This window comes from Salmo salar, chromosome 11 (assembly GCF_965601325.2).
Source record: "Salmo salar chromosome 11, fSalSal1, whole genome shotgun sequence".
NCBI classification, from domain to species: Eukaryota; Metazoa; Chordata; class Actinopteri; order Salmoniformes; family Salmonidae; genus Salmo; species Salmo salar.
Window position 1 is genome coordinate 90,712,714 of NC_138301.1, and position 13,306 is coordinate 90,726,019.

Here is a 13,306-nt window from a genome sequence, read left to right on the forward strand (position 1 = left end):
CTAAAATGGATTTAATATTTTTTTTCCTTATCAATCAACACACAATACCCCATAATGACAGAAGTGAAAAGAGGTTTTTAGAAATGTTTGCACATTTATAGAAAAATGGAAATCAAAAATACCTTATTTACATAAGTATTAAGACCCTTTACTATGAGACTCGAAATTGAGCTCAGGTGCATCATGTTTCCATTGATCATCATTGAGATGTTTCTACAACTTAATTGGTATATTCAGTTGATTGGACATTATTTGGAAAGGCACACAGCTGTCTATATAAGGTCCCATAGTTGACATTGCATGTCAGAGCAAAAACAAAGCAGAGGTCAAAGGAATTGTCCATAGAGCACCGAGACAGGATTGTGTAAAGGCACAGATTTGGGGAAGGGTACCATTTACATTTTAGTCATTTAGCAGACGCTCTTATCCAGAGCGACTTACAGTAGTGAATGTATACATTTCAAACATTTCATTTCATGCATTTTTTGTAATTTTTTTTTTTTTCATACTGGCCCCCCGTGGGAATCGAACCCACAACCCTGGCGTTGCACACACCATGCTGTCGTTGCAAAGACCATGCTCTACCAACTGAGCCACAGGGAAGGGCTGTACCAAAAAATGTCTGCAGCATTGAAGGTCCCCAAGAACATAACGGCCTCCATCATTCTGAAAGTGAAGAAATTTGGAACTACAAGACTCTTCCTAGAGCTGGCCGCCCTGCCAAACTGAGCAATCGGGGGAGAAGGGCCTTGGTCAGGGAGGTGACCAAGAACCCGATAGTCACTCTAACAGAGCTCCAGAGTTCCTCTGTGGAGATGGGAAAGGACAACTATATCTGCAGCACTCCACCAATCAGGCCTTTATGGTAGAGTGGCCAGACGGAAGCCACTCCTCAGTAAAATGCACATGACAGCCCACTTGGAGTTTGCCAAAAGGCACCGAAAGGACTCTCAGACAATGAGAAACAAGATTCTCTGGTCTGATGAAACAAGTCTGAACTCTTTGGCCTGAATGCCAAGCTTCACATCTGGAGGAAACCTGGCACCATCCCTCCGGTGAAGCATGGTGGTGGCAGCATCATGCTGAGGTTATGTTTGTCAGTGGCAGAGACTGGGAGACTAGTCAGGATCGAGGGAAAGATGAATGGAGCAAAGCACAGAGAGATCCTTGATCAAAATCTGCTCCAGAGCGCTCAGGACCTTAGATTGGGGGAAGGTTCACCTTCCAACAGGACAACGACCCTAATCACACCCTAAGCACACAGCCAAGACAGCGCAGGACTGGCTTCGGGACAAGTCTCTGAATGTCAATGAGTGTCCCAGCCAGAGCCCGGACTTGAACCCGATCGAACATCTCTGGAGAGACCTGAAAATAGATGTGCAGCGACGCTCCCCATCCAACCTGACAGAGCTTGAGAGGATCTGCAGAGAAGAATGGGAGAAACCCCCCAAATACAGATGTGCCAAGCTTGTAGCGTCATACCCAAGAAGACTCAAGGCTATAATCGCTGCCAAAGGTGCTTCGACAAAGTACTGAGTAAAGGGTCTGAATCCTTATGTAAATGTGATATTTTGGTAGTTGTTTTTTTAATAAATATCAAACATTTCTAAAAACTTGTTTTTGCTTCGTCATTATTGTGTATTGTGTGTAGATTGATGAGGGGGGGGAAATGATTTAATTTATTTTTGAATGAGGCTAAAACATAACAAAATGTGGAAAAACTCAAGGGGTCTGAATATTTCTGAATGCACTGTGTATATATACGGTATGTGTGTATGTGTGTGTGTGTGTGATCCTGTGTCTCCAGTGGAATGGCTGAGCGGAGCCCACTCAGGCTGAAAGCCTGAAAGCCTGAGTGGGCGAGCTTCCCCTTAAAGAGATGTGAATTTACAGGGACAGCAAGCATTACCATAATGAAATGACCCGACCGCCGTTGGAATAGCTGTGTAAATATGGAGAGAGCTGAGGCTCCTCTTTATCTTAATGAAAAGCCTATCGGAATCCACTTCCATCCCCTCCCCTGCAACGCTAAGTCTGGGTCAACATTCACTCTCTTTTGTTGTCTCTTTCCCGCTCTCTCACTGTCTTCTTCCCTGTTTCTCTCTCTCCCTCTGTTAAGGCTGTGTGCATTATTCACACACACATACTAACGTTTTGTCTGAAACATACACACGCTCACGAACAAACGCACGCAAACACACACCCACACAGACACACAATGTCTCCAATCAGCCCTCTGAGGAGACTTCCTGTTGAGAGCATCGTGGCATTTCTGGCCAGGTGCTATATTTATGTGTTCAGGGAAGCCTGATCTCCTATTCAGTGAATGGCTAGCTCCCCTCTGTCGTGTGTGTGTGTGTGTGTGTGTGTGTGTGTGTGTGTGTGTGTGTGTGTGTGTGTGTGTGTGTGTGTGTGTGTGTGTGTGTGTGTGTGTGTGTGTGTGTGTGTGTGTGTGTGTGTGTGTGTGTGTGTGTGTGTGTGTGTGTGTGTGTGTGTGTGTGTGGACGTGTTTAACTATTCTTTTGGGAACCAGAAGAAGAGTAAACAAAAAACATTTTGACCAGCTGGGGACATTTTGTTAGTCCCCACGAGGTCAAATGCTATTTCTTGGGGGTTTAGGGCTAGAATTAGTGTTAGGGTTAGAATTACGTTAAGGGTTAGGGTTAGGAGCTAGGGTTAGGTTATTTATTTTATTTTTTTATACAGGTTTTCCTCATTGAGATAACATCTCTTTTCCAAGGGAGACCTGGTCCAATAGCAGCAGGTGGAACACCGTTTCAGACAAAACAACTTACATACACTAACACAACATTAAACAAAACTATTAACACACATACAATACAACAAAAACATTTTACATTTAAAAACACGAACGTCTTGACTAAAAACAGCTGGCCTAAAAACAACTCTTCTATGATATATACATCGATCAATTGTTTAAATTCCACCAACGAAACTAGATCATCACATTTTAAAATGTTCAGGAGAGAATTCCAGGACCACGGAGCTAAGATACTAAAACTATTTCTACCATGACCTGTTCTAATTTTAGAAGCAAATGAGAATGGGACCGTAATTTATATTTATTTACCGACCTGACAAAAAATAAAAACAGAGATAAAATGGCATTTTACCCAATACGGCCTTATAAATCAGTGTATACCAGTGTTTAAGCCTACGCAAGGCCAATGACGACCAGCCAACAGCGCTGTAGAGATCACAATGATGTGTTAGACGTGTTAGGTTTATGGTTAAGGTTAGGGTTAAGGTTAGGTTAAGAGTATGAGTTAGGGTTAGGTTTAGGGTTAGGGGTTAGGGAAAATAGGATTTTGAATGTGTCCCCACATTAGCTGTAAAAGACTGTGTGTGTGTGACTCAGCACTCTACTGCTCTCATTTGTTTCGCCATCTCTTCTGTCCTTCATGAACCCAATGACTCTGCCTCAGCCTCCCCCGCTCTGACATTCCCCAGCTTACCACAGTAGAATCTCAGCCATCACTCAAGTGGTTGAGCTAAGAGAGATATGGCATTGTGAAGACAGTGGCACACTTGGGGAACATCATAATATGATACTGGTGATACCACATGATACCACATTTATTTTAAATTCGGCATACTGACAGGAAATGCATCTTAACTGAAATGACAATGAAAATAGCTAAAATAGAATTCTGTTGATAGATTAGTCATCACTCTCCCACTCTTCTCTCTTTTCCTCCCTCCTGTTCTTTATCTTTATCTTCCTTTGCCCCTTTCTTTCTCTGTCACTGTCTCTCTCTCTGTTTTCCCTGAGTTTTAAAATGGCCTGTGTTTGCCTTTAATCATAAGGGTGTCCCTTGCTCTTCTCTTTGAGCTCAGTGGCCTGTCCATCCCATTGTCTGACAGTGAAACACACTCCTTTACACACACTGGGACCGTCTCAACAGGATTCAAACAGCCAGTCTGAAGAAAAGGGAATAATCCCATGTATATTGTCATTAGTCTAGAAATAACTGGGTTCCTATGGGTAAGTAGAACTTTATCTGGGCCTAAGGAATGAGTTGGTGTGTGCGTAAGTGTGTGCATACGTGCGTGTGTGCATGGGTCCATGTGTGTCTTCGTGCGTTTTTGTGTGTGTGTGAGCACATTTAAATAGTTGTGTAAACCTTTTATCTGTGAGCTGACCTAATCCACACCCACGCTTTAACAGTGAGACACACGGCTATGTCTTTCTATTGGTCTGTTTCTCTGTGTGTTTGGCCCTTCGAGCCCTTTCATAACCCTGCTGCACGTGCTGCCCTGGGCTCCTCTACAGTGGGTGTGTGGGCTGTGAGGTGTGTGTGTGTGTGATGGTCTGGTCAACTAAAGCCCCCTGAAGTAAAGGTCACTCCTAGAGAGGAGAGGAATCAAATCAAATCACATTTTATTTGTCACATGCTTCGTAAACAACAGGTTTAGACTAACAGTGAAATGCTTACTTACGGGCCCTTCCCAACAATGCAGAGAGAAAAATAGATAAATAATGGAAAAATAAGAACACAAGGAATAAATCCACAATGAGTAATTATAACTTGGCTATATACACAGGATACCAGTACCGGTAGCTATAGAAAACTAATGTCATACAGTGGCAAGAAAAAGTATGTGAACCCTTTGGAAATACCTGGATTTCTGCATAAATTGGTCATAACATTTGATCTGATCTTCATCTAGGTCACAACAATAGACAAACACAGTTTGCTTAAATGACACACAAACAATTATATGTTTTCATGTCTTTATTGAACACACCGTGTTAACAGTCCCAGTGCAAAGTGGAAAAGGGATTTGAACCCTTGGATTTAATAACTGGTTGACCCTCTTTTGGCAGCAATAACCTCAACCAAACATTTTCTGTAGTTGCAGATCAGACCTGCACAACAGTCAGGAGGAATTTTGGACCATTCCTCTTTACAAAACTGTTTCAGTTCAGCAATATTCTTGGGAAGTCTGGTGTGAACTGCTCTCTTGAGGTCATGCCACTGCATCTCATTCGGGTTGAGGTCAGGACTCTGACTGGGCCACTCCAGAAGGCGTATTTTCTTCTGTTGAAGCCATTCTGTTGTTGATTTACTTCTGTGTTTTGGGTCGTTGTCTTCTTGCATCACCCAACTTCTGTTGAGATTCAATTAGCAGACATTCTTCTGCAAAATGTTTTGATAAACTTGGGAATTCATTTGTTCGTCGATGATAGCAAACTGTTCAGGCCCCGAGGCAGCAAAGCAGCCCCAAACCATGATGCTCACTACACCATACTTTACAGTTGGGATGAGGTTTTGATGTTGGTGTGCTGTGCCTTTTTTTCCCCACACATAGTGTTGTGTGTTCCTTCCAAACAACTCAACTGTAGTTTAATCTGTCCACAGAATATTTTGCCAGTAGCACTGTGGAACATCCAGGTGCACTTTTGCAAACTTCAGACGTGCAGCAATGTTTTTTTTGGACAGCAGTGGCTTCTTCCGTGGTGTCCTCCCATGAACACCATTTCTTGTTTAGTGTTTTACGTATCGTAGACTCGTCAACAGAGATGTTAACGTGTTCCAGAGATTTCTGTAAGTCTTTAGCTGGCACTCTAGGATTCTTCCTCATTGAGCATTCTGCGCTGTGCTTTTGCGGTCATCTTTGCCACTCCTAGGGAGAGTAGCAACAATGCTGAACTTTTTCCATTTATAGACAATTTGTCTTACCGTGGACTGATGAACATCAAGGCTTTTAGAGATATTTTTGTAACCCTTTCCAGCTTTATGCAAGTCAACAATTCTTAATCTTAGGTCTTCTGAGATCTCTTTTGTTCAAGGCATGGTTCACATCAGGCAATGCTTCTTGTGAGTGTTTTTTATAGGGCAAGGCAGCTCTAGCCAACATCTCCAATCTCGTCTCATTGATTGGACTCCAGGTTAGCTGACTCCTGACTCCAATTAGTATTTGGAGAAGTCATTATACTTTTTCCAACCTAGACTGTGAATGTTTAAATGATGTATTCAATATAGACAAGAAAAATACAGTAATTTGCGTGATATTAGTTTAAGCACACTGCTTGTCTATTGTTGTGACTTAGATGAAGATCAGATCAAATTTATGCAGAAATCCAGGTAATTCCAAAGGGTTCAAATACTTTTTCTCGCCACTGTATTGGTTTTAATTTTGTGATGTCATAAAAAATTGTATGGACTTGGAAAGTAACTTGGAAAGTATATCCCCTTTATCTGTCAAGTTTCCATCCAATCCGTTGTGCATATAAAAAAACAATGAAAGTATTTTTGTTAAGATATTAATGTGATTTTAGGAGGAATTACAGAATATATCTCCTATAAACGGTTCATTGTAAGTAGCCACTCCCCGAATGAGGTCAGAGAGCGTGTCAGACTGACGGAACAATCCCCTTTTGACGAGAGTGCATAAAAAGCATTGCCAACGAAATTAACATTAGACCAGGAAACATGAGGCGGTAGATACATGTTTGAAATGGTTGTAACTTTGAACCTCAACACTAGGTGAAGAAATAAACTCACCTTATTTTAGACCAGAGAGACGGCAAGCTGCAGCTCATGTCCATCGTGGTCCGAATCCTGAATACCAACACTAAGAGGAAGAGGCGACAAACTCCCCTCTCAGACAATCACTGGTACAGCTGATTAGCTGTCCTGAGTAAAATGTCTCGCTCTTCAAACCACGCTACTACCCAAATCACTGTAGTACGCTACTCTCATCACCCCACTGGAACTATAGGCACGGCTGGCTAGCTTATCTTCAAATAAGCAGCTTTTGGAGTAAATGGATCAGAGTGAACTCTGTAGTTCTGTTCAGGACTACACAACGATCAAAGGCACCCACACGTAAATACATTCATGATTTCTTATTCATAACAGGCGTGGTTCGTGTGCAAGCTAAATTATTAATGTGAGAATAGTTCTGAAATGTATCGACGATAATTGTTTTTTTTCTTTCTCTCTCTCCCTCTCCATGTCGTGGTGTGGAAAGCCACCATATTGTTAAGTCCGCTTGAGACCTTTGTCTCATGTACTGAGTGTGTATGTTATCCTGTTATTATTTAGTTAGTTAGTAAGTAAATAATTTAACCAATTGTTGTAGTACTGAATCATGAGTAAGACTGGGGTTTTTGCAGATGCATGAGGTTACGACTGTTCAGAAGGATGATATGATAAGAGGTAACGATTAATATGTTGACTGTTTTATGGATGTGATAGGTAAAGACCTTTAGAGTTTAATTCGGGGGATGGTAACTCTTTAATTGTTACATGATTAATTTAATCTGGTAACAATTAAACATAGTTATTGGATTAAATAAATGACAGTCATCAGATTAATGAAAGTAAAGTCACGACACAAACTTGTTTTCTTTTTTGCTTTCTTGAGTAAGGCAGCTCCAAAATGCAGGTATTTCAGTCTAGGTCAGTGCTTTCTGAAGTGGTGGGGCAGCCAGCGGAAAATATGGAGTGTAGGTGTTGGTAATGTTCTCTAGTTGCACCGTGATTGGGTAATGTTCTCTAGTTGCGCCGTGATTGGCTCAGTGTTCTGTCACTCATGGGGACAGTCCCCATCCCAGAAGGCTCAAGGTCATTGGCCACAGATAAAATTAAGTCAAATGGGAAATCTGACTTCAGTGAGTTCAAGACAACTGGGAACTTGTAGAAAAATGAGCTCTGATTGGGAAAATACATTTTGAACATTCAACTCGGAATTGCAAGTCGGGAACTCGGCCCTCTTTCTAGAGCGCCGACCTGAAGATCACTGACGTCATCGTGATTCAACCTTGTTTTTTTTTCTCAAAATTCCCAGTTGTCTTGAAAGCACCATAAATCCAGAGAATGCCAGACTTTGATGACAAAATTTGCCCACGAAGGACCGCCGCACCTTCCTGTTCAAGTGAGCACAGCACAACAAGGTGTCCAAAAATGTATTGTATGCTGTTGCATAAATGATGTGATATGCCAGGGAGTTATGTATACTGTAGCTAAGAAAGTAATACTAAGTGTATGTTATGTAGTAAGCTGTTAGTAGACCATGTGCCTCACCCAAATAATTTGGTCCCTTTTCTCCCTCTTAATTTTGCCTATTGTTCTGACTCGGTGGTGCACATGTAGCCTATTAATCATCACATATTGTAAGAGCTTTCATTGTCTGCTTTCATTGTATGCCCCCTGTATTTATCTATGGTTCTGACTTGGTGTACAATAGCTGAATGCAGTGGCGATTTTAGCATGTAAATCTCAACAACAACCCAAGTGCTGGAAAAAAGTTGTTTGCTAGGAATGTCCAGAATATTTTGGTGTCTCATTCGTTACTCCGGTGTAGACAGTTGTGCCGGGATCCACGTTGGATCTAATATCACTAGCGAATTGAGGTTGATAATTTGTTGTTGTCTGCTTGATTTACAGCAGGGTCTCGTTAGATTTAACTGAGAAAGCATCAAGATAATGTGTTCATGTTTTCAAATGTTTTTGTGCCTTGGATTGGACACCGAGTCTACTGTGCACAATTCTGTAGGATAGACTATTGTGCAACACCCAATGCTATTCCAATACATTATTCTGGATATAATGACAAACAATTACATCGCCTAGTGGGCTTATTCACAATATTATCTGGTAATGAAATAACATGACAAATACATTTTGTTTTCCATGTTACACCTACAAAGAAAAATACAAGGGGCTTGAAGTAGCCAACTTTAACTTGATTTTGGAGCTCAGAAATTCAAGTAGGACTACTGGAATAGGCCTACCTTGAAAATGTGACATTTGCTGCTTGAAAAATCCTTGTGATTTTTGTAGCGAATTTATAAGTTACCCTGCTCCCCTATGCGTATCTGTGATTTCATTTTTTGATCAGTTTTTGTGAGTGATGTGGCCACTTTAGTGTGTTTCCTGCCGCTTCAATTGAAGGGTGTTGATTGTGCTACTCTGTTGCGGTAAAACCGCATGCGGTTATTATGCGGACGACAATGTGTTGTTTTTCACGCTTTGTCCAAAATAATAGTATGCAGTACGACAGGATATTTCTTAATCTAGCTCTTTATTAGCTAGCTATACTTGCCATGTTCACGTGTCTCATACCATGATCTACTGACCATGACCTCACCACCTGAGTGGTCTTAACCAATCATAGTGCAGTATGATACGGTGGCAAAAAAATGCATCCAATTACAATTCGGTATGTTTACACATATGAATATTACAGACAACAGCTAATGTTAGCTTCAACTTGGTTTTCCATACAAATCCTTCCATTAAAAAAGGAACCTGGTTTTTGGTCATTTTCACATGATAAAAACCGTGATGGTGAGATTAATGCTACCGCTATTCATGGATTTATTATGGGTGCCTGCGTTGGCCACATAGGCTACAGAAAGATCGCCATGCCTGCATCCAATGTCCACGTTATTCTCACACATTTTACAACGTAATAATCATTTATCAATGCATTGGCAAGGTCTAAAACATCAGTTATTCTTAAAGTGGTAATGGCCTATTTTTTTTTTAACACTTTTTTCATGCTTTTTAGGAGGGGTTCTATATTAGGCCGCTTATGTACAATTCGATAAATTATACAATTGTATAATATGAGGTTCCTGAAAATTGCAAATAAGTGCGTGAAAAAGTCCTTGAATTTGACTTGCCAATGTCTGTATGAACTCCACTTAAAGGATGTATAGTCCTAGGGCTATGGTATTGTATAGGTGGAGTTCTGGGTCAATTTTGCATATATTCACTTTTATTATTCCTCTAAGTACACATGTGGAAATGTTGATCCCAATGTCACACATTGGCCCCATTATTTATAGAATGACCCTGCAAAAAGGGTCAGTACAGATAGTCAGGGTAGTTATTGGTTAACTATTTAACTATTTAACTAACTATTTAACTAACTATTTAACAGTCTTATGGCTTGGGGGAAGAAGCTGTTCAGGGTCCTGTTGATTCCAGACTTGGTGCATCGGTGCCGCTTGCCATGCAGTAGCAGAGAGAACAGTCTATGACTTGGGTGGCTGGAGTCTTTGACAATTTTTAGGGCCTTCCTCTGACACCACCTGGTATAGAGGTCCTGGATGGTGGGGAGCTCGGACCTAGTGATGTACTGGGCCGTACACACTACCCTATGTAGCGCCTAGCGGTCGGATGCCAAGCAGTTGCCGTACCAAGCGGTGACACAGCCAGTCAAGATGCTCTCAACGGTGCAGCTGTAGAACTATTAGAGGATCTGAGGGCCCATGACAAATCTTTACAGCCTCCTGAGGGGGAAGAGGCATTGTTGTGCCTTCTTCACGACTGTGTTGGTGTGTGTGTGGACCATGTTATTTCCTTAATGATGTGGACACCGAGGAACTTGAAGCTCTCGACCTGCTCATCTACAGGCCCGTCGATGTGGATGGAGTGGAACACAGAAATTAACCTGTTGCATTAACATGTCAGTTTAAAGAGTGTGCGTCTGTGTGCGTGTGTGTTCACAGGGAGTTTGCCAAAGAGAGAGAGCGTGTGGAGAAGAGGCAGGACTTTCTGAAGCTGCGCAGACAGCAGCAGATAGAGAGAGAGCTGACGGGGTACCTGGAGTGGATATGCAAGGCAGGTCAGGCTCACCTCCACTCCTTCGAAGGAACACAATACGTTGATTAAAATGTTGACTTAGTCTTACCTGACACTTCGTTATCATTTGTCGCCAATTAGTAACGACACATATTTCTAAATGTTATGGTGTGGTGCTGATGGTGCTAGTCTCTCTGTGTGTACATTTGTGTGTTGTTACTAGGTGTTACTATACACTGAGTGTGCAAAACATTAAGAACACCTGCTCTTTCTGTGACAGACTGAGCAGGTGAATCCAGGTGAAAGCTACAGTATGGTCCTTTATGGATGTCACCTGTTAAATCCACTTCAATCAGTGTGGATGAAGGGAAGGAGACAAGTTAGAGAAGGATCTTTAAGCCTTGAGACATGTATTGTGTATGTGTGCCATTCAGAGGATGAATGGACAAGACAAAAGATTGAAGTGCCTTTGAACAGGGTATGGAAAAAAAAATGTTTTATGCTGCTGGGTTTTTCACACTCAACAGTTTCCCGTGTGTATCAAGAAGGGTCCACCACCCAAAGGGCATCCAGCCAACTTGACACAACTGGGAAGCTTTTGAGGCAACATGGGCCAGCATCCCTGTGGAACGCTTTAGACACTTTGTAGAGTCCATGCCCTGATGAACTGAGGCTGTTCTGAGGGCAAAAGTGGGGGGGGGGGGGGGTGTAACTCAGTATCAGGAAGGGGTTCATAACGTTTGGTATGCTCAGTTTATGTTTTTAGGATGGTGACAGGTATTCACAGGTATGTACAGTTGGCGTGTGTATGTGTGTGTATGTGTAATTGTGTGTTTCCTTTGTGCGCGCTCGTGTGTGTGTGCGTCGTGGTGTATAACCCTGTCCTCTCCTGTTCCAGAGGAGGTGCTGCTGGCGGAGGAGGATGAGAACGCGGAGGAGAAGTCCCCTCTGGACGGTGCGTGGTACAAGAGGAAACAGAACCTCCCAGGTGAAAAGAGGGCTGGAGGTCTAAACTGTGGCCTGCTTTTCCATGGTACCCTACTGGGCTACCATGGTACCTTATGGTAAAAAAGGCACAGCCAGGTATGATTCACAATTTCCATGAACTTGCCTCGCCCTCCATTTTCAGATCCTGACGATTTTGCACCATGTCTTTCTGTGGTGTATAAATCGCTCAATTCGATTCATGCCATATTCAGGGTTCCATGAATGTGGTCTGGTTCTCTTTCACCTGGGTTATAGGGTTTGCTACACTGTTACAATGTGATAGAGTATCAGTGAGTGATTACTAAGGTCCAGGAAGACTGCTGTAATGAGATGCTTGTCTCATTCTGGTGTCTGCTGTCCCTTCACTAAATCTTGTTTGTCAGTCTTTTCTCTCTCTATTTGGTCTCTCTCTCTCTCTCTCTCTCTCTCTGTCTGTGTCTTTCTGTCCCTTATTTCTTACGCTCTCCCTCTATTTATTTCCCTTCACTCTTCTTGTTCTTGCTATCTCTCGCTCTCTCTCTCTCTCTCTCTCTCATCTCTTCCACTCTTTCTCTCCCTCTCTCTCTCTCGCACTTCCCCTCTCTCTCTCTCTCTCTCTCTCTCTCTCTCTTCCACTCCCTTTTTCCTCTTCTGTGTCATGGGCGGTTCTCTTCTTGTTCTCACTCTATTTCCCTTCTCTCGCTCTCTCTCGTTCTTCTCTTATTCTTTCCTCTTCTCTCCGACATGGGTGGTTCTCTCTGCGCCAGCTGGAGTGCAGTCATGTCCCTGCTGTCGCTCCACCCAGCCCCCTATATCCTTATTTTGTGATAGGCCCATAATCTCATCCAATTAGGTCTGGTGTGGGAGCCAGGGTTAATTAGGGGGATTTAGAGGGATGTCTTGATTGGATTAGGGTTGTACAATACGTGCTCGCGCACACCACACACACACACACACACACACCACACACACACACACACACACCACACACACACCCACACACACCACACACACACACACACACACAATCATGCATGTACACAGACAAACACACACACACAAACACACACACACACACACACACACACACAATCATGCATGTACACAGACAAACACACACACACACACACACACCACACACACACACACACACACACACAATCATGCATGTACACAGACAAACACACACACACACACACACACACACACACACACACTTCTCAGGTTAGATGACAGTACCGCTTGTCTAAATGACAGTACCTGCCTTCCTTCATTTAATAAATTAGTTACATGCTGGGGATTAAAATGATTGAGCTCACTGCCAGAGAAATGCCACTCAATGTATTGTTAGAGCTGAAAATGTCGATTTGACTAAATTATGTAGAATGGCACGTGAGGGCATTGGCCAGAATGCCAAACATTTCTGACAGAGCGAAGATAGCTTAAAGGGATGGAGAGAAATGAAAGAATGGATTTATAGGAGAAGATACAAATGTTGAAGCATTCTCAATCTGTCCATCGTTCTACTAAACACAATATCAGTTCTTTCTGTTTCACAATTGACTCATAACTCTCCAGATTATTGAGCTACAGCTCCGATCCTCATTCACAGAGAACATAATCGGAGCTGATTTTGCCTCAGAGCAGAGCATTGAGGAGGACCTCTAAATTCTAGAAGGGCTGTAAGTCTTAGAAAAGCCCCGTCTTTTGTGACATTGAAAGTCACGTGATGATCACATTCATGCGCGGCCGTTTTTCATTCCAAGGCTGCATGAATT

The 13,306-nt window shown here is 42.4% G+C and overlaps 1 protein-coding gene across 1 annotated transcript in view; it reads left to right on the top strand.

Moving 5' to 3' along the window:
* Nucleotides 1-13,306, top strand: part of cacna1bb (calcium voltage-gated channel subunit alpha1 Bb) — a 222,509-nt gene that overhangs the window by 115,740 nt on the left and 93,463 nt on the right. The window contains exons 9-10 of the mRNA XM_082958138.1: nt 10,490-10,605; nt 11,461-11,517. Of these exons, the coding sequence (XP_082814264.1) occupies nt 10,490-10,605; nt 11,461-11,517 (173 nt within the window). The remainder of the gene's footprint in view (nt 1-10,489; nt 10,606-11,460; nt 11,518-13,306) is intronic.